General features: G+C 44.6%; 2 protein-coding genes across 7 annotated transcripts in view; one reads left to right on the forward strand and one right to left on the reverse strand.

The window, feature by feature from the left end:
* SUDS3 (SDS3 homolog, SIN3A corepressor complex component) overlaps positions 1–8,850 on the reverse strand; it is a 36,108-nt gene extending 27,258 nt beyond the window's left edge. Inside the window, exons 1-2 of the mRNA XM_079151561.1 lie at positions 8,526–8,850; positions 6,561–6,630 (exon numbers count right to left, since the gene is read on the reverse strand). Of these exons, the coding sequence (XP_079007687.1) occupies positions 6,561–6,630; positions 8,526–8,667 (212 nt within the window). The 5' untranslated portion in view covers positions 8,668–8,850. The remainder of the gene's footprint in view (positions 1–6,560; positions 6,631–8,525) is intronic.
* A 3,253-nt stretch (positions 8,851–12,103) lies between these two features.
* TAOK3 (TAO kinase 3) overlaps positions 12,104–27,767 on the forward strand; it is a 210,843-nt gene continuing 195,179 nt past the window's right edge. For 5 of the 6 annotated variants that reach the window (XM_079151550.1, XM_079151548.1, XM_079151553.1 and 2 more), the window contains exon 1: positions 12,104–12,371. The gene's annotated coding sequence lies outside the window, so the exon portion shown is untranslated. Of the gene's footprint in view, positions 12,372–22,622; positions 22,642–27,767 lie in introns of those variants that run through there. The other variant, XM_079151552.1, reaches the window with a different exon arrangement.

The following is a 27,767-nucleotide window of genomic DNA, read 5'->3' on the forward strand; positions in this document are numbered from 1 at the left end:
ATGGCAGAAGCCTGAAGGGGTTGGGGACGCTGAACTCCCATGAGTTTATTTTGACAGAAGTTGTTGAGTCCCCACCCTTAGCTGTGACCAGGCATCCCTACCCCCACCTCTGTGGCACTGGCTTCTCCACCTTCCTGGAGAGAACTAATCCTGCTTTGCTCATGGAATCAGTAAAAACCTTCTGTCATTCAGCTACTCAGCATGAAGATGTTGATACTCCCCAGGACCCACCCTCACCAGCTACTTTTGCCTCCATATCTACAACTAGATCCAACTCTAAGCAGGTCCCTAGAGGTGAGGTACAGAGTGTGACCCACGAGGAGGTACGCTACACTCTACTCCCTGAAGGAACTTCTTCAGTTTTCTAATTCATACAAGCAGAGGTCTGGGGAACGTGTGGGAATGGATTTTAAGGGTGTGGGATAATGGTGGGAGGAACATAAACTTAGATCAGGTTGAATTTATTGCTATTAGCTCATTAAGCAGAGATTCTAGATTTAATGTAATAGCTCCCAGTGTTAAAAAAAAATGTACTAATAGTTTGGCTGGTTGTCTAAAGTATGGGTCCAAAGACGGCCTACAATAAGTGAGCTGGAAATGCCTAACATCCCTTGGTTTACTGTTGATGAGGGAATCCAGAGGCTCAGAGAGATGGGAATGCTGGAATGGATCTGTCATGTACGACCTTCTCCTCCATACTTTGGGGGTCCAGAAGACGTGCTCTTCACCAAAACTATAAGAAACAGATTTGTGAGGGGGGCACCCACATCCTTGAAGAGCTCTGTCGTTGCTCTTCTCTGTACTCCAGACCTTACTGTGGGAGCTGCGGTCAATCAACTGGAAGACTTGAATGCAATGGGAATGACTGGATCCAGGGAGGAAGAGGCCAAGGGGCAGCTCTCATTCGCCAAAGACAGCGTAGTCGTAGTAACTTCAATGGACAGCAAAGGGGAAGAAATGGACACAATGTTCTGACTCGTGTAGATCTCTGGTGTTGGCTAATTAATCATGGTGCTTCTAGAAGCCAAACAGATGGGAAATCTACCAAATTCTTACTTGACTTATATAAGCAGAAAAATTCCAGGGCAAATGTACAAAAGTCCACCCTAGATCATAAGAGCAGAGAATCGTGGCCCCTCAACTGTTTCCCAAATTTGAGTCAATGTACCGATGCAGAACCCCGTGAATGAAGGGAAGGCCAGGTCCCCTTGAGGAAGGACCCTGGTATAGTACCGAAATCTTTACTGCTAATCTTTCTCCCATCCTTCCCCAAAGGGACCTAAGGCCTTTTACCAGGAGGACTGTGCACTGGGGAAAAAGCAATGATCAAAACTTCTGGGGACTACCAGACACAGGTCCTGAACTGACATTGATTCCGGAAGAGCCGAAACGTCACTGTGGCCCTGCAGTAGAAGTAGGGGCTTACGGAGGTCAGGTGATCAATGGAATTTTGGGCAAGGTCTGACTTACAGTGAGTCCAGCGGGTCCCCAAACTCATCCTGTGGTTATTTCCCCAGTCCCAGAATGTATGATCTGGATAGATACACTTAGCACTTGGTTCCCTAACCTGTGAAGGTTATTATGATGGGAAAGGCCAAATGGAAGCCTCTGGAGTTGCCTATACCTGGGAAAACAGTCAATCAAAAGCAATACTGCATCCCTGGAGGGACTGCAGAGATCAGTGCCACCATCAAGGACTTAAAGGATGCAGGGGTGGCAATTCCCACAACATCCCCATTTAACTCTCCTATTTGGACTGTGCAGAAGACAGATGGTTCTCGGAGAATGACAGTTGATTATCGTAAGCTTAATCGGGTGGTGACTCCAAGTGCAGCTGCTGTACAGATGTGGTTTCTTTGCTTGAACAGATTGATACATCTCCTGGTATCTGGTATGTGGTTATTGATTTGGCAAATGTTTTTCTCTCCATCCCAGTGCATAAGGATCACCAGAAACAATCTACTTTCAGCTGCCAAGGTCAGCAATATACCTCCGCTGTCCTTCCTCAAGGTGTCAACTCTCCAGCACTGTGGCACAGCTTAGTTCACAGAGATCTTGATCGTCTTTCTCTTCCACAAGGTATTACACTGGTCCAATACATTGATGACAGGAGGTTGCAACAGGAACTTGCTAGTGGAACATTTGCACATCAGAGGATAGGAAATAAATCCCACTAAAATTCAGGGGCCTTCAACTTCAGTAAAGTTTCCAGGGATCCAGTGGTGCGGCTCCTGCCCAGATACTCCTTCTAAGGTGAAAGATAAGTTGTTGCATCTAGCCCCTCCTACAAATAAGAAAGGAGCACAATGCCTGGGGGCCTATTTGGATTTTGGAGGCAGTACATTCCTCACTTGGGTGGGTTACTTCAGTTCATCTACCCAGTAACTAGAAAAGCTTCTTGTTTTGAGAAGGGTCCAGAACAGAAGGCTCTGAAACAGGTCCAGGTTACTGTGCAGGCTGTTCAGCCACTTGGGCCATACGACCTGGCAGACTCAATGGTACTTGAAGTATCAGTGGCAGATAGGGACTCTGTCCGGAAAATAGTCAATTTGGCAGGCCCCCGCAGGAGAATCACAGAGGCGGCCATTGGGATTTTGGAGCAAGGCCCTGCCATCATCTTCAGACTACTCTCCCTTTGAGAAGCAGCTCTTGGCCTGCTACTGGATCTTAGTGGAAACTGAATGCCTGACCATGGGCCACCAGGTTACTATGCAACCTGAGCTGCCTGTCATGAACTGGATAGATACACTCAGCACTTGGTTCCCTAACCTGTGAAGGTTATTATGATGGGAAAGGCCAAATGGAAGCCTCTGGAGTTGCCTATACCTGGGAAAACAGTCAATCAAAAGCAATACTGCATCCCTGGAGGGACTGCAGGGCTATCTGACCCACCAAGCCATAAAGTTGGACGTGTGTAACAGCACTCCATCAAGTGGAAGTGGTACACACATGCTCGGGCACGGGCAGGACCTGAAGGCACAAGTAGGTTGCCTGAAGAAGTGTCCCAAATGCCCGTGGTTCCGACTCGAGCTGCAGTACTGTCTGTCCCTCAGCATGAACCTGTGACCTCATGACCAAGTAACAGAGGAAGAGGACTAGGGCCCAGTACGTGGACGGTTCTGCAAAACACACAGGAACCAGCCAGAAGTGGACAGCTGCAGCACTGCTGCCCTTTCTGGAACACCCTGAGCAACAGTGGTTAGGGCACATCTTCGCAACGGGCAGAACTTCAGGCAGTGCATCTGGTGTGCATTTTGCCTAGAAGGAAAAATGGCCAGATGTGCGACTGTACACCAACCCATGGGCCATACCCAAAGGCTTGGTTAGCTGGTCAGGGAACTGGATAGAACATCATTGGAAAATTGGTGACAAGGACAACTGGGGAAAGGTCTGTGGATAGACATCTCCAAATGGGCAAAGGATGTGAAGATATTTGTGTCTCAAGAAAATGCCCGCTAAAAGGTGACCTCAACAGAGGAGGATTTCAATAATCAGGTAGATAGGATGACCCGAGCTGTGGATAGCAGTCAGTCTCTTTCCTCAGCCACCTGTCACTGCCCAATGCACTCATGAACAAAGTGGTCATGGGGCAGGGATGCCGGTCATGAATGGGCTCAGCAGCATGGTCTTCCACTCACCAAGGCTGATCTGGCTATGGTCACAGCTGAGTGCCCAGTTTGCCAGCAGCAGAGATCAACCATGTGGCATCGTTCCCGGGAGATCAGCCAGCAACCTGGTGGCAGGTAGGTTATGTTGGGCAACTTCCATCATGGAAGGGCAGCAGTTTGTCCTTACTGGAATAGACACTTATTCTGGGTATGGATTTGCCTTCCCTGCACGTAGTGCTTCAGCCAAAAACACCACCGGTGGGCTCACAGAACGCCTTATCCATTGTCATGGTATTCTACACAGCACTGCTTCTGACCGAGGAACTCAGTTCACAGCCAGAGGTGAAGGAATGGACTCATGCTCAAGGGATTCACTGGGCTTACCACATTCCCCACATCCTGAAGCAGCTGGTTTGATAGAATGATGGAACGGACTCTTGAAGATGCAGTTACAACACCAGCTAGGAGGCAATACCTTGCAGGGCTGGGGTAAGGTTCTTCAAAGGCTGTCTATACTCTGAATCAGCAAGCATTACATGGTTCTGTCTCTCCTAGTGCTAGAATTCATGGGTCCAGGAATCAAGGGGTGGAGACAGGAATGGTACCACTCACCATTAACCCTAGTGGCCCACTAGCAAGTTTTTGCTTCCTGTCCCTGAAACCTTATGTTCTGCAGGCCTAGAAGTCTTAGTTCCTGAAGGAGAAATGCTTCACTCAGGAGAGATAACAATGATCTCATTAAACTGGAAGTTAAGACTTCCCCCTGGCCACTTTGGGCTCCTCATGCCTCTGAGTCAGCAGGCTAAGACAGGAGTTACGGAGGTGATTGATCCAGATAACCAAGGGGATGTTGAACTATTACTCCACAATGGAGGTAAGGAAGTATACTTCTGGAATGCAGGAGATCCCTAAGGGCATCTCTTGGTAGTACCCTGTCCTGTTCTTAAGATCAGTAAGAAACTACAACAACCCAATCCAGGCAAGAAAACAAATGTCTCAGACCATTCAGGAAGGAAGGTGTGGGTCACACCTCCAGGTAAAGAGCCAAGACTTGATGAGGTGCTTGCTGAAGGTAGAGGGAATAGAGAATGGGTAGAAGAAGGTAGATATAAATATTAACTATGGCTACCTGACCAGTTACAGAAAAAAAGATTGTAATTGCTGTGGATATTTCTTCCCTATTCTGTTAAGAACATGTTTATGCATACTTACACATGCATTAAGAAGAAATGTTGTTCTCCTGTTACTCATCATGTAATATAGTACTGACTGACTTAACATCAGTAATTTTTTTTTCTATTCTGGGAAAAGAACTAGTATGTTTTCAGTTATATGAAGGATAGTTATGTTTGGTGAAATTATGAAGTTATTGTGTTGATTTAGAGATTAAGTATGATGTAAAAAGTCATGTTTGGACATCATGTTGACAAAGGATGGACTTGTAATGGTTAATGTGAATCAACTTGATTGGATTAAGAGATGCTGATGATTAAAAGGGTGTATCAACGAGGGTGTAACTAGGAATGACTGGAATGTGGGATAGTGAACTGAAGAGAGGACCCTCCCTAAGAGTGGGCAGCACTGTCCAATAGGATGATGGCTTGGATGCAATAAAAGTTGGAAGAACAAGGAAGCAGAGGCAGATGCAAGCTTGGCTCTTCTTGAACAGATTCTTGATTGCTGCTTTGATCATTTGAGGACACTGGACTCTCACTTCTTCACTCTTCTAAAGCAAACTCTGCCAGTGATTCTCCAGGGAGTTTCTCGAAGCCTTGATCTCAGACTACGGTAGCACTGTTGATCCCTCTTGTTCTTCTGCCTCTTGGACTGCACAGCTACTGCTTCTTCCAGCTCTCCAGCTGCAGGCAGCCATTGTGGACTACCCTGTTTCTGGTCATGTAAGCCAATCTAATAAATTTCTTTTCATAATCATACTTCCTTATGAGTCTGTTCCTCTAAAGAACACTAATACACTGAGTATGTCTTTGAAAAGTAATACTAGTAGATTGAAGAAGGAAACAAAAAACATCAGATTCATTGAGATCACATACAGGGAAAGGAATAGATGTGTGAGAATACATCTCAAATGGGTCAAGGTGAATCAGTAAAAAGCTTGCAAAGGAAAAAAAACAGCCAAGCAGTTTCAGGAATGAAACTGTGAGAAAGAGCACATGAATTTTTAATTCTTCATTGAACACTGGTCAGACTTGGCTGAATCATCCCTTTTGGGTTCCAAAGCTTGAAAGGGATGACAGAATCCAAAGGATGGTCATGAACATTTGCAAACAGGAATGAAAAGGGAAAGAATGTGGACCATCTAGTTTAAAGAATTTTAAAAGTCAATATCAATATCCTTAAAATATCTTCAATAACTGCTTATCGGGTATGCATCTTACACTGTCTTCCATCTTGGTATGTGATAAAAGTGGGGCGCAGTGGTACAGGCCTGAAATACCAGCTACTCAGGAGGCTGGGGCAGGAGGATCACCTGAGCCCAGAAATAGCAGGCTGGGGGTTCGCAGGGCTTGTCTGGCTGGCTGACGACGATGGAGTGCATGAACATGCAGAGCAGGGAGGCAGGCAGCAGCAGCCTGCTCTGCAATCCCAGTCTCCTCGGGCTCATGCGGCAGGCCCTCAGCGGTTCATGTGCATTTGAGAGCCCAGGTGTTTTGAGACACTTCTCTGAACATTAGTGTTCACATCTGAAAAGGCCATGGTAAGAGGTTCTCCCCAGTTATATGGTGTTATTTCATCCTGTGATCATGTCCATCAAGATTCCTTCAAGTGAGTCTTAGGAAGACTGATTAAATGTGACTAATTTAAAGGTAAGAAAAATTACATATATAAATGGGCTTTGGAAGCACTATGATCAAAACTATGTACACACGATCATTACAAAAATTTTGTTGTCAATTCTACACTTCAGAAAAGAAATACAAAAATCATACTCACTGTTCCTTCATTTCTACATAGTCTTCTTCATCATGCTTTGCCAGGTCAGTTTCACTAGCATCCTCAGTGTCTGAATAATATTAGGGAAAAGGAGTCAGAAAAAAATCATAATTTATAGATGATATTACCTGACAACATAAGTTAATAAATTTCTATAAAATGAATTTCTACTCAATGCAGCAATCAATGAAAAATACTAAATATCATTAAGACAGGAAAGAAAATGCCATTTATACACAGTCATATTTACACAAAGAGCTTGCCTTTATCTGAAATGCAGCCTGAGAAGAGGGAGCATCAGACATGGGCAGTCATGATCAAGGCTGCTATTCTGCAGAAGCAACAACACTGGCACTTGAGGAAAGGAGATACCAGCCTTAAGACATCACTGGTCAAGAAAAACTCACTGGACATAGCTAGGTGGGAAAGTGCTTGGGTAGCACGCACAAGGCCCTGGGTTCAATTCCCCAGCACCAAAAAAGAAAAAATCCTAGCATACACATTCTCTTCTGATACTTGCTCATTTTTAACCCCCTCTAACATTTTACATTACAATGAAAAGGGAAGATACCCCCCAAACAAATTGAATTCTAATAACTGAAGTGTAAAGTTACAATCAAAGGAAGGACAGAGGCTAAAATATAAAACAAGAATGTTTCAAAACATTTTAAAACACCATTCTTAGAACAAGCAAACGGTTGGATTATCTACATAATTTTAACAGCCCCTTATACTTGAAGAAAAAAAAAAAAAAATCAAACTTGGCTTCACCGCTCCCCCTGGTGGGCATTAAAAGCATTGCCCTTAGTTCGCATCGTAAATGTCTGGTTAAGTCTTGCCTTGGAATGTAGTTAAAACAAATGTGTCTTCGACTTTATTTCTCCTATATGCACCTGCCTTTCGAGAGGCTGTTCAGATCGAGTTCTCCACAAACCCTTCTCTTTTCCTTCAGTGGAAAAGACCTTCACCTGTCATGTGCCAGCCAGCCACACTGTTTGGCACTGGAGAGACTGAGATGATTAAAACAGACTTCACTCCAGACAGCTGGCCTAGCTACTGCTTTACAGCCCTATTCTGTGCCAGAATGCTCCACCGGTTCTCCATCTCTTCCTCCGCCCTTGCCCTTTTATATTTCTGCACCTTTCTCCTCCTCCAGACAATTCTTCCTCAACTCCTCCAAGAACAGTTTTGCTCACACTTGCCAATATGTAAAATCCAACTTGAAAAGCAAGGCTGAGAGGCAAAAATGATAATGTAGAGTACAGAAACGAAAATTCACTTGGGCACCAGTAAGCCAATCCCTACCTTCCCCTGTGCCTGTTTTTCCAGCGGTGAAAACACCTGACTGGGTGTTTACTGAGATTGAGGCTAAGTACTTGATGCACGTATCTCAATCCCCACACCCACCCTGGGAAAGGGGTACTAGGAAGGGAAACCATGGCAGTTGGGCAAACCGAAGCTGGAAAGCTTAAAGTTGTCTATGGTTACAAAGCTGGTTGAAGTGACGGCCAAGTTTAAACCTAGACGAGGAGATTTCAGGGGGTCTCATTCTTTTAACCAACCTGTATTCTCAGCCATGGGCTGTACCACTTAAGGCAGAGCTGATTTAAGCATTTCGGGGGACTTGGCTTTACTTGGATCCTCTTGGTGGGGCTGGGGGGAGCACTACTCCAGGAACTCCACGGATGACTTTCCCATTCCAACCCCTGAAGACCCCGAGGCTCCATCAAAGACGGTTGGGCGGGGGGTGGGGCGCAGGTCTTAAAGGGACCTCCAGCGCTCCGGGTCTCCAACCCGCTTCCCCCACAGCTGGAGGGCAGGACGCACGCAGGGCTTCCCGCTCCGCGGCCCGGAGCCCCGCTCCTCCCGCGCCCCTCCAGCCAGCCCCTCACCCTGGAGGCCGCCCCGCCCCTCTCCGTGCGGCCCCACCCAGCCCCCCGCCGTGGGGCCAGCCGGCCGACGCACCTTCGTCGGACTCGCGGCCCCGACAGCTGCGCTCGTCGTCCTCGGCGCTCTCCAGCTCCTCGTCCTCCTCCGGGTAGTACTCCGGGGCCGGCGGCGCTCCAGCCGGGGCCGGAGCCGGAGCCAACAGCCCCGCAGCACTCATGTCGCCTCTAGCCGCGGCTGAGCGTGCCCCCGGGCGACCACGGCCACCCGCTCTGCGGACTCCACGCCTGCCTAGCAGCGCCGGAGGGAACCCCCAACTCGAGGAGCTGGAGCCCCGGCGACCCCTTCCCCGTCGGCGCCGAGCTCCGCCCCCCGCGCCCGCGCTCGGCAACGGGGGCCTCGCGCTGCAGGCGACTTCCGGGTCGCGAGCTGCCCGACCACGGCCTGACTCCGCCATCCTTGAGAGGGTGGAGAGGACGCCGGACGCCCCTTTCGCGGGACCTCAGCCCCCTCATCGCCGCCTTCAAATCCTCCAGCGGTAGTGGAGAAGGGGCGGAGGCAGGCTCTCTGGAGTCAGGCAAACTTGTGGGCAGCCCTACCCGCAGCCAGGACCCCCGGAGCTCAAAGGAGACTTCCGGAGACAGCCGCCAGGCGGCGCCCGGAGCCAAACCTAAAGGAGGATAGTAAGTGACCTGAGGGGCGGAAGGTTTGCCCCGCCTTGGGCAGGTGGAGGTGGTCTCTGATCTAAGCAGATGAACAATATGCACCGTCCTCTTAATAGGTCAGGAAACCTGGACGGCCAGAGTGTGCATGATTTTGCAATGGGGGGGGGGGGGGGAGGTAGCCAGGCTCCTCCCCTAATGGGAGAACTAAATTAAAGACAAGGATGCTGATATTCCATCCTGGAGTCAGCAAAACGTACTTTCGCAGTCCTCCGGAATCTCTCTGTTGTATAGGTTGACTCCATAAGGTCTTTTCCTAATTTTACAACTGACGGAAAGAGCTGTCATTTGCTTAAGGGGGAGAAAATGGCAGCTTCCACCATGCTTGGTTTAGACTTCCAGACCCATACTTCTGCCTCCTGTTTCCTCGAATATTAATTTTTAGAAACTCTTTTTGCTCAATCCAATAGCTTGCTAACCAGCTCTCAGCTCAATGAGCACAGCATTTGCCTACAGGAAGCAATTTGGCCAACACGCAGGGGGAAAAGCTGAGTATCTGCATGAATTACTTTGTGTGATTTCCCCCTGAATAGAAGGGAAAGACAATGTGGCAAAGTTAGTTTAACGAACAAATTTAGGGTATCTCTTATGCTGAGAACAGTGTGGTCTAGTTGTGCATAACAAGAAACAGGAATAAAGAAAAGTGCCCAGAGGTGTTTAATGATCTGTCCGGAGTAACTTCACTCTATTTTAGATCCAAGTCTTCATAGAAAAAGTACCAAGTAGTAAAACTAAACATAGATGTGAAAGCCAGGGTGGAGCCTAATAAAGCATTGATTCTCAGAACCTGTGTGATCACAATTTATCTCTAAATTGGCCCTCAGAGTCTTCTAAAAATGTAAAATTTTATTCTCATCCCATTTATTTTGACATTTCTTATTTACTACCTTGTTTTAATTAAAATCTTGGCTCTCTTTGTAAGGGATAATTCCTCCCAACAAAACACAAGAATTTCCAGAATGGAATGCTGAGATGTCTTTCCAGGAGTTCAGCAATCTTCTGAAGTTCCTTCTAAATAAGAGTCATTCTCAGCTCACTGTAGGTCTGCCGTCTATATTTAAACTAGGATTTCAGAACTGTCTCTTGTCCAAAGATGAAGTCATTTTCTTTTTCTTTTTTCCTTCTTTGTTTTTGTTGTTGTTGTGCTGTTAGATCACATCTAAATTATTTGTAATCACCTCCATTACAACTAGGGTGCCTATCAGTAACAATATTCATAAAGCAGAAGGACCAACATTTCAGAAATCAGAGTTCACTGATATAATGAATCAGAAGATAGTTGATTTCATTGTATAATGTTAACTGGTTTTTTTTTCCAGTCAGGTGCAATGGTACGTACCTATATAATTCCAGCAACTGTGGAGGCTGAGGCTAGAGGATTACAAGTTCAAAGCCAGCCTCAGCAACTTAGGGAAGCCCTAAGCAACTCCATGAGACCCTATCTCAAAATAAAAAGTTTAAAGGGCTGGAGATGTAGTTCAGTACTAAAGTGCTGCTGGGTTCAATCCTTTGTACCAGAAGAGACTGAGGTTTTTCTCTTACATTTTGTCTTCTTGATTGCAAACAGCATCTGTTAATGGTCATGCCTTTTTTATATGTACTGCAAAGGCACAACTTGAGTGGTGAAAATTTACCTCATTTTTTCTATCCAGTCTGCCAACTGCACAACTGGTAGGATGAGCTCTTAACTAATAAACGCTCTTCATCGAAGGAAGCACCTGCTCAAAAAATTTCATGGCTTTAGTCTTACACATCCTTTATGGTTGTTTAATGTGATTCCATTCAGTCTTTATTCTTGTAAAAATCAGGTTAACTCAAAATCAAATTTGCCATTTGAAATCTTTTTCTGCATCTTCCCAAAATGGTACTCGGCAAGCCAGCCCCACTTTGAATTTAAAATGCCAAATTGTCAAAGTCCATTAACTTACTCTGGGTTCAGGGGTGAGGAAAGCAGTTTTCAGTGCCCAGTGCTGATTTAATCAACATATCCAGTTTCACAAAAATAATAAAGAATGGCCCTGAGTTCCATGGCACCCTTTCACCCCTGGCAGGCACTATCTTTTGGCTTGGGTCAAGATGGGTCTCTGATTATCACAGGTTGCACACGGGTCAAAGCTCGTTATCCTTTGGCCATAAATTCACACTGAATCATTAAAACCTGTGGCCCTGAAAAGAGGTGACGTTGAACATGCTTGCTGAAATCTTGCCAAAGCTAACAAGGGTTCTCATGCCATGATTCCTGTGGTCATCAAAACCCATGAACTATTTCCAATTTTTTTTTTTTCTTGGACCTATCAAAGTGTGCCTAGTCTGAGCTGAACGTTTAGTGCACAGAGTATGCACCTACTATACAGTTTCCCCCCACCCAACAGCATTAAAATGACGTCTGTTGCACGCACCAACAGGAATGGCAACTCCCCTGCCAAGAGATCCAAAAGATATTTGCAAGACCTAAGCGAATAAATACTGTATTAATTTATGGCAGAATTACTAAGAAATCAGTTCAAGGTCTAGCGAGAGAACGGGGTCCTCTCCGAACGCTCTCACATGGTGGTCTCTGGGAGTCTCCCAAGAAAAGTAAAGGCGTGGGGAAGGAGTGCCATGAACTTTGACCCCAGAGCAGCACAAACAAGACTGACCGCGCCCCAGGCGGGCCCGTGGGTAACCAGAGTTGCAAGGTCTTCCGCGTCTGAGGAAGCCCCGCCCCTCCCCGTCCCGCCCGCCGTCCACTCTGCCAATGCTCGGGCCCCATCGACCGCTCGGCTTCCCAGGCACTTCCAATCAAGTGACTATATCCGGCCTCGGTCCTGTGCTCCGCGATCAGGGAAGGTAAGTAGAGAGCCTATCGGAGCCGAGTGGGGCGTGGTCAGGGGCAGGGGGCGGGCGGACTAGGAAGGTGGGGCGGAGCGCGCTCGGCGCAGTCGGGTGCGATTGGCCACCCCTGGCGGAGCCGCACCTCGGACAGCAGCAGCGGCGGCCGCGGGAGGGTTGGTGTGGCGCGGGGCGGTGGGGTCCTGTGTGGAGAGTGGGGCGCGACTCCGAGACCGCGGGCGGAGGCTGCGCACAGCCGGATCCCGCACCCACGGACGCGACCCGCGGCTCCGCCGGGGTTCAAGCCGCCGGAGAGCGACTCGGGAACAAGTGTGCGAGAGGAAGCGGCGGCGGCGACGCCGGGCCCGGGGGTGGTGACAGCAGGTCTAAGGTGAGAGTCCCCGGGTGCAGAGTGGTGACAGCGTGAGCCCCGGCGCGGGGACCCCGGGCGGAGTGCGGTCGGGGAGGACCCGGCCGAGGGGAGTTCCGGGAGAGGGTGGGACAGGCGGTCTGTGGCGCGGAGACCCGGGAGGGACCGGGACCCGGACCCGGGACGGGCGGGGACACTGAGGGGCCGGGGCCGGGGCGAGGCCCGAGGGTCAGCTCAGGACAACGGGGTGAAGGACGGACACCCGACAGGGACGGGACCGGCGGGCTAGGGCAGGCGTCCCCGAGAGGGACCGGGACGGCGGGGCGAGGGCAGTGGAGCCCGGAGGGACCCGGACGGCGGGGCGAGGGGAGGGGTCCCGGGAGGAGCAGGACGGCGGGGTGCGGGGAGGGGTCCCGGGAGGAGCAGGACGGCGGGGTGCGGGGAGGGGTCCCGGGAGGAGCAGGACGGCGGGGTGCGGGGAGGGGTCCCCGGAGGAGCAGGACGGCGGGGTGCGGGGAGGGGTCCCGGGAGGAGCAGAACGGCGGGGTGCGGGGAGGGGTCCCCGGAGGAGCAGGATGGCGGGGTGCGGGGAGGGGTCCCCGGAGGAACAGGACGGCGGGGTGCGCGGAGGGGTCCCCGGAGGAGCAGGACGGCGGGGTGCGAGGAGGGGTCCCGGGAGGAGCAGGACGGCGGGGTGCGGGGAGGGGTCCCCGGAGGGACCCGGACGGCGGGGCGAGGGGAGGGGTCCCCGGAGGAGCAGGACGGCGGGGCGAGGGGAGGGGTCCCCGGAGGAGCAGGACGGGGGGTGCGGGGAGGGGTCCCGGGAGGAGCAGGACGGCGGGGCGAGGGGAGGGGTCCCCGGAGGAGCAGAACGGCGGGGCGAGGGGAGGGGTCCCGGGAGGAGCAGGACGGCGGGGCGCAGGGAGGGGTCCCGGGAGCAGCAGGACGGCGGGGTGCGAGGAGGGGTCCCGGGAGCAGCAGGACGGCGGGGTGCGGTGAGAGGTCCACGGAGGAGCAGGACGGCGGGGTGCGGGGAGGGGTCCCGGGAGGAGCAGGACGGCGGGGCGAGGGGAGGGGTCCCGGGAGGAGCAGGACGGGGGGTGCGGGGAGGGGTCCCGGGAGGAGCAGGATGGCGGGGTGCGAGGGGGGGTCCCGGGAGGAGCAGGACGGCGGGGTGCGCGGAGGGGTCCCCGGAGGAGCAGGACGGCGGGGTGCGGGGAGGGGTCCTCGGAGGAGCAGGACGGCGCGGTGCGCGGAGGGGTCCCCGGAGGAGCAGGACGGCGGGGTGCGGGGAGGGGTCCCGGGAGGAGCAGGACGGCGGGTGCGCGGCGGCGACCCTGCGAGGGGTCGAGAAAGAGTTGGAGGGAGGGGACCCAGAAGGGACCCCCGGACCGGGCCGGGGCTGCAGGCGAGAAGAGGGGACCCCGGGAAGGCTCGGGACGGCGGGCTGAGGAGAGGGACTCCGCCAGGGGCCAACAAGAGAGGCCAGGGACGGGACCCCAGGGGCCCACCCCGAGAGTGGCCTGGGCGGCGGGAAGCGAGGAGGGGACCCGGGAAGGAGCGGGCGAGAGGGCGGCGCCGACGGGGCCGCGGGACCCCTTGACAGCGCGGCCCGGAGCCAGGGTCGGGGTCGCGCCGTCGGGCGAGTGGGGACCGGGGCGGCGCAGCCCGGCCGGGGACGCTGCGGGCGGGCCCGGCGTGGCGGTCTTCCCGAGGGCAGCGTCGGGGGCACTCTGCGGAGCCCGGCTTATGTAATGCAGCCTCTGGGAGCGGGACGCACCGGCCGCCGGAGAGATGGAGGGGTGGGCTGCTCACCTCTGCTGGCTCGCGCCACTCCTTCCCCGGAGCTGCACGTGGATGCCTTGGAAGCGGGGGGTTCCTGACCTTCAGGAAAAGGTCCGGCGGAAAGTTGGAGGGGGCGTCCTTCAACCCATCCCAAGAAGTTGGAAGGGAAAGGGATGCTTGTGGAAATCCCGCTTTGGGTTCAATTAGTTGTTTAATTTCGACTCGTGTATTTTCCTGGACTACTCTTTGTTGGGGAGGTGGGGGGTTTTGTGGGTTGGGTTTGGTTTTGTTTTTCCCATTTTAGTTCAGCGAAGAGTTAAGAAACTTTTTCGGATTTGGCAGCATATCAGTATCAATGTTTACAATGCAGATTTAAAGGAACTACATACCAGGTTTGGAATTGGGACTGTTTTAACTTTGATGAGTTGGACTTGGTAGGAAGGTCAAACTAATTAAGAAGAGACGTTGGATTCCCTAAACTAATAGGACTTTACAGTTAGATCCCAAAAGCTAGTAGGACATGAAGTTTAATCATAATTCCAGGACAAAGTGAAGAAAGAGATGAGCCTATTTAAACCAGACACTGTATGTCCTGGCGGGAGGCAAGTGTATGTCTGTTAAAACGCTGAAACCAATAGTGGAAGCAATAGGAGGTGGGGAGCAATTGGGAGGCAGCCTCCTACTTTGACAGATATGAAAATTAAACTAATGACCAGGCTAATTTTTCACAGTACTTGGGACATGTTAATATTATCCTAACTACCTTTCAAATGTTCTCTCAAATGCATATGCTTTGTTATAACCAACTGTTCTGTATTTGAATTTTTAAAAATCTTTTCTCTATTTGTATATTGCTTCTCCTCACTTCTCTTTTTCACTGCTTTCTTTCTTTTTCTTAAGAAGCAATTTAGAAAATGATGGTTTCGGGCTGGGAGTGTAACTCAGTTGTAGAGGGCTTGCCTAGCAAGTGTGAGGGCCTGGCTTCAATCCCCAGAATGAAAAAAGAAAAAGATAAGGGACAATGTAATTATTATCCCATTTCAGTTATTTAGCTGTCTCCTTTGTTTCAGGGTTAATATGTGTTTTAATGGGAATCTTTTGCCTGTGTTCAGCTGTCACAGACAGCTTCAACTAAAAGGAAGAAAGGAATGCTGTACTATTCCCCAAAAACATGACACAGAGCCTTTCTTATTTATTTCTTTATTTACTTAGGTGCAAGGGATCAAACCCAGGGCCTCCCTCAAGTTAGGCAAGTGCTCTAGTCCTAAGCTATGGACCCAGCCCCAAACTCTGCTATCTAAATCCAAGTCAAAAATGACTGAAGTCATTTTCATAGGAGTGATGGGAAGTAGAGGACATGCTCTGAATAGGGATTTTATTCGACATTACATGACACAGAACTGTTCTTAGGTGGCTGAGAGAGCATGGAACTTGATGTGGTTATGAAAATTCCACTAACTAGAAGTCCTACCCTGAGAAGAAGTTATGCCAACATGAGACACAACAGCAGCAAGGGCATGTTTAAAATATGAGCTACTCTAAGATGCTTTGAGTGTAATTTTTTACATTAAATTTACTTTTCCAGAAATCTAGGTAGAATTCAAGTAAAAATGAGGTCAGTTAACTCACAAGGTTATTTGGAAGGGGCACAAATTCATTATGAAATGCATATAATGTATGAAATGGTCTGTGGAAGGATTGAGGATCGGACACTGATAATTCTACAGAGTAATAGAAATGTTTGAGCAGAGAAGTCCTTTCACTGTCTTGTTAGCTCATTTCTGACTGGTATGAATGGTCGTTTCTGAAGACAAAACATTAAATTTATTTCCTTGTAAGAAAAGAAAGTACTCTGATACTCCCCTGAGTGATTACTAAAGCAGTCATTTCAACCACATTATGTTATGGTATTGATCCAAAGATGATAAAGAGAGATTCATTGTAATAGAATTTTTAGTGATAAGAAGGGCCTATAATAACTTTATTCCCCGGAGGGGGAGGGGATAAGAGGATAGCAATTCAGTGGGAATTTTTTTTCCATTTGTTTTAAAAAATAAAATAACACTACAAGAAACTATGAATATGTGAAATCATTATACTTCTGTTCATTTAAATTATTTAGTTCCTTTCTAAAAATATGATCACAAGAAGAGATTAAGATAGAGCTTTACATTTCCATATGAATGGTGATGGCCGCCTCAGTTTAAGTTCTTCCTGGCTCTGTAAGTGTTCTCAGTCTTAGTTAGCAGGATGCAGGGAATGCCCAGTAAATACAATAACCCATTTTACACTTTCTTTACCACTTGAGTCCTATACAGTCAAACCATTGTCTCAGAAACTACCTTGATATCTAAATTGGTTTAATGTTTAAGCCAACCTGAATAAATGTTCTCATTGCTTGCCAATATTCATGTTCATTGGTTTCACTACTACAGGAGAATGCATGAAAGCTAACTATTGATACTTTTTTCTACATAGTCTTAGCTAAAAGTCTCTTTCCTTTGTGGTTTTTCCCCAGTCTTCATTTCTTCCCTCCCTACTCTCTAAAAGAATACAGACACAGGAAAGAAACAGTGAGGAAGAGAGGAAAAAAAAAAAAAAAAACATATATTCTATCTAAAAGTGTTTTGTGACTGGACTTTTTTCAATAAGAGATTCCCATCTATCAGATTGTTTTTTAATTTTTTTTTTTTTTTGAGTTGTGGGATATTATAGAATGCAGCATTTTAACTTAAGGAAAACAAATTAAACATTTGTGATTAGTCTAATTGTCCATTCAATTAGTTGCTTTACTGTTTGTGAGGGTTTGTTAAAAGTTTGTTACTGTTTCTTACAATCCGTAAAAGAAACATAAACGACATTTATTGATGAACTATAATTATAGTTTAGTTATAGTTAAGGTGAATTTGTGGGTCAAAATATAATCTAACTCATTTCTAAGCTATAGAAACCAAAGTTAAAAAATAATTACTAGGGGCTGGGGAGATAGCTCAGTCGGTAGAGTGCTTGCCTTGTCAGCACAAGGCCCTGGGTTCGATCCCCAGCACCCAAAAAAAAAAAAAAAAAAAAGAAAATTACTAAAATTTGTTATGATAACCATTAAGAATTACATTAATCAATTTTATTGTTCCATCTATGTTGTGCAAGTTACATAAAGAAATTAACCTAATATAGTTTTCTGTTCAATCTCAGATTTGTTAGCGATATTAAAGTATATTTAAAGTCTTCATAAATTATTTCTATTTTACAAGGTAAAGGGCTAATTTGTTGGCAACAGAATCACTTAGAAGCCAATCCATTTCTTAGCATAGGTCAGTCTCCCAGCGGTTGTCAGCTGTTTCACAAATACACATTTTTCATCCATAGAATGAGTGAGAAAAGGAAGATGGCTTGGAATAAGTATTCAACACCTAGTGGAACCTATCGCCTTTAACCAAAGAGGTGTGAGCCCTGCCTTGCGATTCTAATAATGGGAATTTACATGCCGGAGTCAAGTGTTGGGCCCTTCTACTTCACCTCTGGCCTCACTGAGATGATGGGTAGCAAAATCAACCCTGCCTTGTAGGTTTTATTTTACTATTTTAATCAAAGTACTCATTGAAAGAGCTCAATAATTTCTTTCCAGATCAAACTGGGTCTCTGTGCAGTAAGTATTTATTCTTTTTTTTTTTTTTTTAATTTTTTTGATTGTAGGTGGACATAATGTCTTTATTTTATACTTATGTGGTGCTGAGGATCAAACCCAGGGTGTCATGCATGCTCTACCACTGAGCCACAAACCCAGCCCCAAGTATTTATTCTTAGATGTTTCACTTTCTGTCTAATGACCCTAGCTTCTGTCCATAGAAATCAAAGGTTATGACAATTCAAATATATTTTATTGACCCATTACAATAGATGGCACTAATCAAGATAGAATGCTTTCTTAAGTAAGTTAATAATCTCATTAGTCTTATAAGTAGGCGTATTAAACAATCATAGTTCATGTTCAATTTTCCATTCTGTTGTGAACATTAGCCTTTACTTTTTGAAGGGTGCATAGATAAATACACAAATACTTTCAAAAACCATATAAACATGGTTTTAAAACGTCAGAATTTAATAGTAGAGATATGACATTACAGTAGTATGCTTTCTTTACCTTTATGCCTCCATTGTCTCTGCAAACTCTCCTCAACCATGGTATACCAGTCCCCTGTTCACCTTATGTTTGTCATTCACTAGTTTGTGAGCACTTTGAGGACAGAGAAGGGTCTTATCCACCTTTGTAGCCCCCATGCCAGGTATAATGCCAAGCACAAAGTATCAAGGATGCACAATCAATCTGAATTGAAAGAGCGAATGAATTAATGGGCAACGAATTAGTAGATTATATTTCTGTGCACATCATTTTTAATCCTTATTGAGGCTTTTAATTCATCAGAAGGGTATTAAGAGAATGGCAATACCTTTGAAATAGAAAAATAAATGTGAGTCTGGGTTGTGGCTCAGTGGTAGAGCGCTCGCCTAGAATGCTTGAGGCACTGGGTTCGATCCTCAGCACCCCATGAAAAGGTACTGTGTTCACCCACAACTAAGATAAAGGTACCGTGTCCACCCACAACTAAAAAAAAAAAAAAAAGATATATATATAAAAAATTAAAAAATATATATATATAAAATAAATGGGGGGCTGGGGTTGTGACTCAGTGGTAGAGCGCTCGTCTTGCATGTATGGGGCACTGGGTTTGATCCTCAGCACCACATAAATAAAATAAAGGTATTGAGAAAAGAAAAAGAATAAATGTTAGCACTATACCTTTACCACATGAAAACAGCATGATACAATGGAAGAAAAAAGAGCCTGTGACTCACAAAGACCTATGCACCTTTTTTGGCTCTGTCGCTGTGTCAGCTGCCTGACCTTGAGTAAGTTACTTAGGGCTTAAAACTCTCAATCCTCTCATCTTTAAAATAAGAATATACAAACTTCTTGAGATTCTTGGAAGTAGTGAAGGAAGTGATTCATGTAATGTGCCAAGCACAGTGACAAACCTAGAAATTGCTTAATAAATGGTCACTGCTTCTTACTTTAATCAATTGAAACATTTGTTTATTGCTATTTTTCCTTTACTCCCAGTATCTAATGCTTTGCTGAATCCGTATCTCCTGACTCCAGGAAGAAAGATGAACAGATTCACACACAGGTTAACAGAGACTCAGAGAGGGTAAATGACTTCCCAGAGTCACACAGACGATGGCGATCGAACACGCGACCACTACAGCCTAGGTCTTCTTTGGGTTTTTGTTGTTGTTGTTTTTGCCATGCTGGGGGTCAAAAACCCAGGGCCTGGTGCATGCTAGGCAAGTGCTCTGCCACAGAGCCACGTCCCCAGCCCTGTGTCTGGTTTTTCAGTGAGCACATCTTCCACCCTTGACTATCCAAGTGGGATCCAGTAAAGACCTTAGTAAGGTACTGTGGAAGGACTACTGTGACAATTTCCCAGACTCCTTTTCTTCTTTGTCCTTTCTGTGTGCATTTGTAGTCTCTTATTCTCCCTAAAGTACAGCTCTGCCTTTGTCATTCACATGTTCAAAACCTTTTATAATTTCTCATGGCCTACTGAGTTCAGTACAAATCTATCAACCTGTTTTTAGGTTCCTATCGCCCCAGTTTATTAACACACATACATACATATATATTCATATATGCCTATATCCTAATTTGTGTGTATATATATTCTTATACATACTCATGCTTGTGAGTATATATGGACGTGTACACATATATATTTATATGTATTCATGTGTGTGTACATGCATACATATATACATGTCCTTTGCCACAACCAGACTGGCCTGCACATCTTTGTTCCTGCCCTTTGTTTTGCCTGGAGGCCTCTGTTCCTCATTCTCTGGGCCTGCCTCTAATGCCATCTTTTAGGAGGCCTTCTCTGATCATCCTCCTTACAGCTTTCTCCTTTGGATTACCTAAGTGCTTGATCTGTACTTTTTTCTTATTACATGCTATTCTCTCTGATATTATACTGTAGGGTTCGTACTTGTCATAAGCTTCCCAGATGTCCATCTTCTTGATGTTAAAAAGATAGTGTCTTACACACATTTAACAAGTACCTTGCAAATGGTGTTTTCATTATTGAATTGTGTTGAACTTAAATACTTGCAGTTCAAAATAATATTTAATTATAATTATACAAATAATTATACAACAAAATTATCACTGCCAGTGAAGATAACAGAGATCATTCTTCAGGGAAGAATTCACTTCTGACCCTGACAGTTGGTAAATTAATGCCCATGGTATTAAATAAATGGAAACGTGTGTGCTCACTTTCAGCATCAGTGAGATTCCCTAAAGTGCATTTTGACTCTGGTGTTTAGGATTTGTTATTTTATTTCCTTAGGCGATGGTTTTATTAGATGGATCTTTGAAATTTTGTTTTCCTTCCTCTGGGTATTAGCAACAAATGAAATAAGAGTCTCTATCATTTGCAAAAGAGGTAGTCGTTCACTTGAGTCAGTCTGGAAAAGCTTAACACTCTGATCTTCCGAAGCAAAGTGCCTCACTTTGTGGTTAAGCAATTGGTAACTGTTGTCCCCATCTTTCCTATTGAATTCTTCTGCATAGCACTTGCCGCCTTCTGACTTACCAAATATTTTGTCTGTCTGTCTGTCTTAAATTCCTACAGTGGAATTCAGGGTCCCTGAAGATAGAGATTTTCGTTTCATTCATTGCTGTAGCCATAACTCACAGAGTAGTGTCTAGCATGTAGTATAGTCTCATAGTAAGTATTTGCATAACTGACAGAGAAGTTTGGCTTTGGGAATTGCTCCAATTTGTTAACTAAAACAGGTTTTGTTGTTTTAAACATGAAGAAGTAAAATTCAAGGTAGTCGATTATGGCTAGGGAGAATACAGTATATCCGTACACTTTACTCTGGGTTTTACTTTATCTGTTTGTTTATTTATTTATTTTTGTGCCAGGGATTGAACTAAGGGCCTAGCACGTGCTAAGGAAGAACTCTACCAGACCTTTTTATTCTAGTTTGAGAGGGGGTCTTGCTAAATTTAGCCCAGGCTGGCTTTGAATGTGTGGTTCCCTGGCCTCAGCATCCCCAGAAGCTGGGATTACATGTCTGAGCCACCACACCTGGGCAGCATTCATTTTCCTTGAGCAGCCTTGAATTCGCTATGTTATTGTTTTGTTGAATGCCATTAAAAAGTCGTTCCTACCATCACACCACACGTCCAAGATGACTGTGCCTCAGTCTAGCTAAAACCTAAGGAAATAGCCTTAGTCACAAAGTCTAATGGAAGCTTGCTGGCATGGCCGTAGGCATTAAAGACTAATAAGACCAAAATAATAATAAGAGCCAGTACAAGAGCATTATCCCTTTAAACATTTCACTTGTTTTTCTTAGAAGCTGATATTGACCCTGAAAATTGGTCAAATCAAGCTTCTGATGTTAATTTGGGGGTTGTTATCAGTCTTCTGCATGTACTAGTAATTGGGTTTGAAATGTGTTTTAAGCCTGAATTAAAAGAACTTAGTCACTGGTGACTCATGGTGAGAAGTTTTTCCTTTTCCCTGGTGGAGCATATGCCATTGCCTCCAACATGCTTTTTTGAAACATCGAAAACATACAAATTCTTATTTTTATGTACTAGATTCTGGCAAAGTTCTTTCAGGCTTAAAGCAGCAGCTTTAATTTCAGTACTTTTTAGTAGTAGGTACTAACTACCATTGACTTTCCAAATAACCGTACAAATTTCTTTAGTCTGCCTTTATGAAAGTGTTCTCATTACATACAAAGTCCTCAACCATCCACTAGACAGTATGTGAATGACCACCAAGACTCAGTTTTGTCCTTTATCATCTTCTAGTGCTAGAACTGTGCTTTGCACAAAGAAGGGACTAGTATTGAAGTGAAGTCACATACATTCTTCTTTTTTTTTTTTTTTTTTTTTGTGGTACTGGGGATCGAACTCAGGGCCTTGTGCTTGCAAGGCAAGCACTCTACCAGCTGAGCTATCTCCCCAGCCCCACATACATTCTTAATCATAGTGGACCTAGAAGAAAATCAATCCTGTTAAAGAAATTTTTTTTCAGCCCTTTGAATTAAGTAATCACCAATTCATAACCAACCTAGTTTGGGAAGCTCTCAGCATCATCCCAAAGTAGTTCTGTCCTAAATGTGCCAAACACGGATTGTGTCAACCTGCAATCCCCTCTAGCTGATCACTTGGAAATGCAGAGCAGCACCGCCCGTGGGCGCCCACACCTGTGAGTCGGGGAACAGGAAATGCTTCAGCTTGCAGGGCTGACGGCAACGTGCGGAACCCACACGCTCTTTCTCTCTACAGTTCCTTATTTACAAGGTTTCTGGAAGTTGCTTTTTTTTTTTTTTTTTTTTTTTAATAAATATATAAACTTAAGAGAGAACTGTAGATTTGGAAATTAAGATGTGAATGTTTATATGCCTTTTCTTCATTTCCAAGGAATGGGTGAGTTGTCTTTTAATTTCAGTTCTTTTTGCTTCTAACGTGTGAAGTGTTACTCTAGCACGTTGGGAAGGGGAGCAGAGAGTACATAAATGTAAAATAATTACAACAAATTGATATTATCATCAATAACATAACCCATTCTGATATTTATATGCTACCATAACGGTAAACGTTGATTTAAAAAAAAAATCATAGATTTTTACATGATTTGTTTAGCTTGAGCAAGTTTTTCTCTTTTAAAGGGAGTAGGAGGAAAGTTCTGGAAAAGGTTTTCAGAAAAGTCTTTCCAAAATGTTGAAATATAAAGCTGCATAAAATGCTGTTGACGTTAACTGTCTGACCAGGAAGTACTCTAAGTCTCACTTATAAAGCTAAGTGCCTATAATAACTTCCTTTCTCGGGATGAAGGTGCTTGATAGCCTAGTGGTATTCTCATAACTTGAGTGTAGTTCAGTTTTATCTTTCCTGTGAGTAAGAGGCAGCTGTTTAAAGAAAGTCATCTCTGGGGTAGAATTAAGATTGCTATGGCTAAATAAAGAATTTTCATGGTTTTTAGTATGTTGGATTGGAAATAACATGCATTTGAGATGATCGACTATAAATGTAGTTGGAATTTTTACTTTTAGTGTTTTATTATGAATATGGTTTGTGTCTAAATCAGCAGGAGTAAACTCCCTGTTGAATTCCATGTGAATATTTATGACCTGAGCCCAAAGTCCACTTGGGCACAGTCAGCCTCAAAAGGCATTGAATTTATATCCTCTATTTTAATTTGTAGCTTGATATTCTACAAGTGTCAATATTTTTAAAACTTGAGCTTTTAAATTTTTTCCTTTCTCCTGGATAAGTAAGGTAAATGCTGAGTTGCCAATGAAATATCAAACTCTTGGCAGAAGACTACTTTAAACAACAATAACCAAAAATTGCTAAAGCTCATTTTTATTAAATGAATGCAGTTTATGCTAATGAATGATATTATTACTTTAAAACATATTTCAAAATTAAGCCACTCAAAATGGCCAACTGTCTGTCTTAGAGATGGTTAAAAATATAATACTTTCTATTTGTATTCTCTCACAGAAAAAAGAAAATAGGATAGAAAACAAAGAAATTTCTTGAATATAATACCAAACTTAGAGATAGATCAGAGCATTTGGTCTTGTTCGTTTTATATTTTTTATCATTTTAATACATAGGGTTAGTTACTTATTAAATATAAAACTATTACATATAATTATGAACCAATAAAAAATGAGGAAGGGGGGAAGTATGAGAATAAAACAGCCAGGAGGAAACTGCTAATTTATGGGACTACTCTAGTTCACAAAATGAAGTTAAATGAAGTACACAAGTAGATGATTTTTCAATTTAACATCTCATAGTTTGTACATTTTAAAAAGTTAATGCAAAATACTCTATAAAGTGGGAAACTTGTTTTAATAGGTTTCTTTACCAACTTTGCTAGGTTCTTAGAACAAGGTTTAAATGAAATGCGTAAGCTAACTTGTGATCCTAATGTCTAGACTCCTAATATTTTATATATTTTATGTGTAAATTGTCTCTTCAAGATTATACATAGGATGCATTTTCATCTAGAAATCATTACTGTGGCTACTACGATATTTAAAATTTCCAATAATCCTTGAAATGTGATGCATGTAGCATGTGCTTTTTCTCTTAAGATCTATGACTGTCAAAGATTTAACAGTACAAATTATGTCATTTTCAGCTTTCCTAGATTGAGGGTCCTTTTGTGATTATCTGAACGTTAGATTCCCAGTCCTGAGGGATCCCAGTCATATCTTAGATGGGGGTGGGGCAGAGGAAGTGGGTGGTGCTTCACAGTGACAGATTATTGCAGATTATATGGCTGCCTGCCAAAACGCCAGCAGTCAAAGGGAAAAGTGGAAGTTACTAACTGCATCCTATTAATTTGTGCATGTTTATTTAGCCAGCTACAACAGTTTCCTGGTTTCATACACTCCTGAGTGACTTGACATGTGCTTAATCTTCTGTTCTCTGTTTCCCGTGGTCATATTCCTTATCTCTTTTCTGCAAAGATCACACTGACCCTTTTGTGGAAGGCCACGTGTTAGCAGAAGAAAGAAGGGGGAGGGGAGGCAGAATTTAAAACCACAACTGCTTTATTTTCTACTTAAGAGTATTGCAGAATTAAGATGTAAGGATGTCCCATCACATTCAGACCATTACATAAAGTACTAAAAAAAAGTAATCACCTCCTGTGAAGGAGTTTGTAGCTCTAGGTTGTTCTGGTTCATCTCGAAATTGAGATTCTTACTGTTGCAACATAAAAGGAAGCTTTGTGGAGGAAATATGACATCCATGCCCAGATGCATAAGGAGGGAATTACAGTGGAGAGTTATTTTTACAAGTGTCTTATGAATATATTTTTTGTACTGAGAAGTATCTTTAAAAGGTTAGTTTACTGGCAGGAGTTACACAAGTTACTCAAGTCACTGGATAATCTAAGAAAATACTTTTTGTAGAATTTTCATGTCACCAACCAGCCTAGTTCATCTGGCTGATTTAAGTAGCAGCATCATTTATTTATTTATATATTGGTACTGGGAATTGAACTCAGGCATTTAACCCCTGAACCACATCTCTTAGCCCTTTTAAATTTTTATTTAGAGGCAGGGCCTCACTAAGTTGGGTAGGGCCTCGCTAAATTACTGAGGCTGGCCTCAAACTTGCTATCATCCTGCCACGGCCTCCTAGGTTGTTGGTATTACAGGTCTGCACCACTGCACATGACAGCAGTTTTTTAAAAATGTGACCAGACTGAGGATATTGAGATCCTGTCGATATCATCAAATAGTAATGTAATATAAATTGTCCTGCTAAAAGAGGGGATAGTGAAACTCCCAATTCATAGTGGGGTCCCCCTCCCGTTCCTAAAGAGAATGCAGTGTTTTCAGCTGAAGGAGTCAGGTAATCTGCCATCACTTTCACTGACCACACAGCTCTTATCTGGTGCTCCTCCCTAACTTACCCAGTGAGCAAATGTTCAGCTTCCTTATATTTCTTACTTTTGGTTTTGGTCACATATGTTAGCAGTTGGCAGCATAACAGTCTACAAGAACATGACAGATGGACCTGTCTGCCATTGGCTAGTTTTGTGACCTCGTACAAATCTCTTTAAAGTCCTGAAACCTCACTTTCTTCAACTATTAAATGGACATTAATCACAGTGTCCACCTTACCCAACTGCTGTGGCGATTAAATGCAATAATGTGTGAACAGCACAGGGTTGGCCCCACATTGTAAAGGAAGAGCTCAGCGAGTGATAAGGTTATGCTCCCTTTTGTTGTTTTTGGATATTCCAGTCCTCATTTGCAGCTCCACCAGAAAGTGATCATGGGGAGAGATGTAGCAGCACTCGAAGTTCATGCACAGCAATAGAATCGGTGCCCTAATAGCAGAAATATTTAGCAAGTGCCAAGGGAGCACATGGATGAGACCCAGTGAGTATGCCTCTCCTCTGACTGTCATGTACTGCCCACTCTAAGGCGATGGCAGAAAAGAGGCTGTTGGCTAGTGGTGTAATATTATTAGTCAAAATGGTTATACACTCCAACATATTTAGCGTTAGCAACATTTTTTTCTCTTAAGAGAACTTTTTCCCAGTTAGATCAAACTCAGGAAATCAACATGGTGAAGTGTCGTTTTTTTTTTTTTTAATTCATTTTTCCTATGGTATGTGTGTGTTTGTGTATTCATCTTGTTTTGAGCAGACCACTGTCAGATAAAGTTAGGACTATGTCTTAAGATGAGCTAAAAAGCAAGTTTTTGTTCTTTGTCTTAATGGAACCAGACAACAGAGAATATATATTTGAGCATAAAGAATGTTCTTCTGTTTCCACTCTGCGTCTCTGGGGGTTACTGTCCTGTAATGGGTCAGTTAGCTTTGTTCATGAATTGAAAACAGTACAGCTAATTCTTACATAAGCAAATTTTTACAGAATGTGTTAGCAAAGCAGATGTGAAATCTAGGGGACACACCTGCAACAAATTGACTAAACTAAACAATGAAACTGCCTATATCCTACTTGAAAAATGTTTAGCCTTGTGAACATGTTTCTAGTGTTTGAAATTTCTCAGTGTTAATCTGTAGTATAACCCTGTTGCCTTGTGGCATGCGCCCAAATTAGTCTGTCTTTTCCCTGTTTCTGGTAGCCCCTAACTTTATATTCTCAACATCACCACACAGATACCCTGTGCATTTGTGTCCCTGTCCTGTTCAGACCATCATTGCCTTGTTCCGGATTACCTCACATGCCCCTCTTCATTTCTGTCTTGTTTCCAATACTTCTTGAATAACCTTCTTTAAAAGCTGCTTCCAGCAGGTCACTCCCCCGTGCAGAGAGTGTCACTGGCTGGCTGTTTTCCACCACATTACATCTACCTTCTTCTGCCTGACTTTCAACACCCTTCCTAATCTGTCCCCACACTAGGCATCCCCCTTCGTTTCCTGTGTTCTTGGGCCCATCCTTTCTGTTCTTTTGAAGTCAGCCCATCTCTCAAACATGGAGTCTGTGCTTTTGGTACTGTTATTTACTTGAACCAAAAAGCTCTCCTCCAGAACACTTCTCTGCCTGCTCAATTTACCTTTCCTTCAAGACCCTGGGACAAGTTGACTTTCTGTTTGAGGCATTCTCTATTTCAGCTTACTGTTTGGCTGCAAATTCCCAGGTGATTTTCAGTTGCACGAAGCAATGAACAAAAATGTACGTGATGTTATATATTATTTGCCGTTCTATCTTCACTCATGAAAAGATTTTGAGTATAAGGACCTTATCTTACAGTTAAATCTTTCACAGTTCCTGTCATTGGTATCTACCATTCGAAGGGAAAGAAAACAAAGTAGATCTATTCCATCATGTCCATCTGAAGTCAATTTAGTGATCCTGGTCATACTGAAGGGACCTGGACATTTTTCCAAATTGGACGAGGTTCATCATCTCATTTACAGGAAAACTTAAAGGAAGATGATTTTGTATTTGGTTATAAATTGATATGTTTGCTTTTCTTTATGAGACACTATGTGTTTGTATCTATGCAAATAAGCACATGCACACGTAAACACACGTGCACACACGCACACG

The sequence above is a fragment of the Sciurus vulgaris genome, assembly GCF_902686455.1.
Source record: "Sciurus vulgaris genome assembly, chromosome: 8".
In the NCBI taxonomy this organism is placed as follows: Eukaryota; Metazoa; Chordata; class Mammalia; order Rodentia; family Sciuridae; genus Sciurus; species Sciurus vulgaris.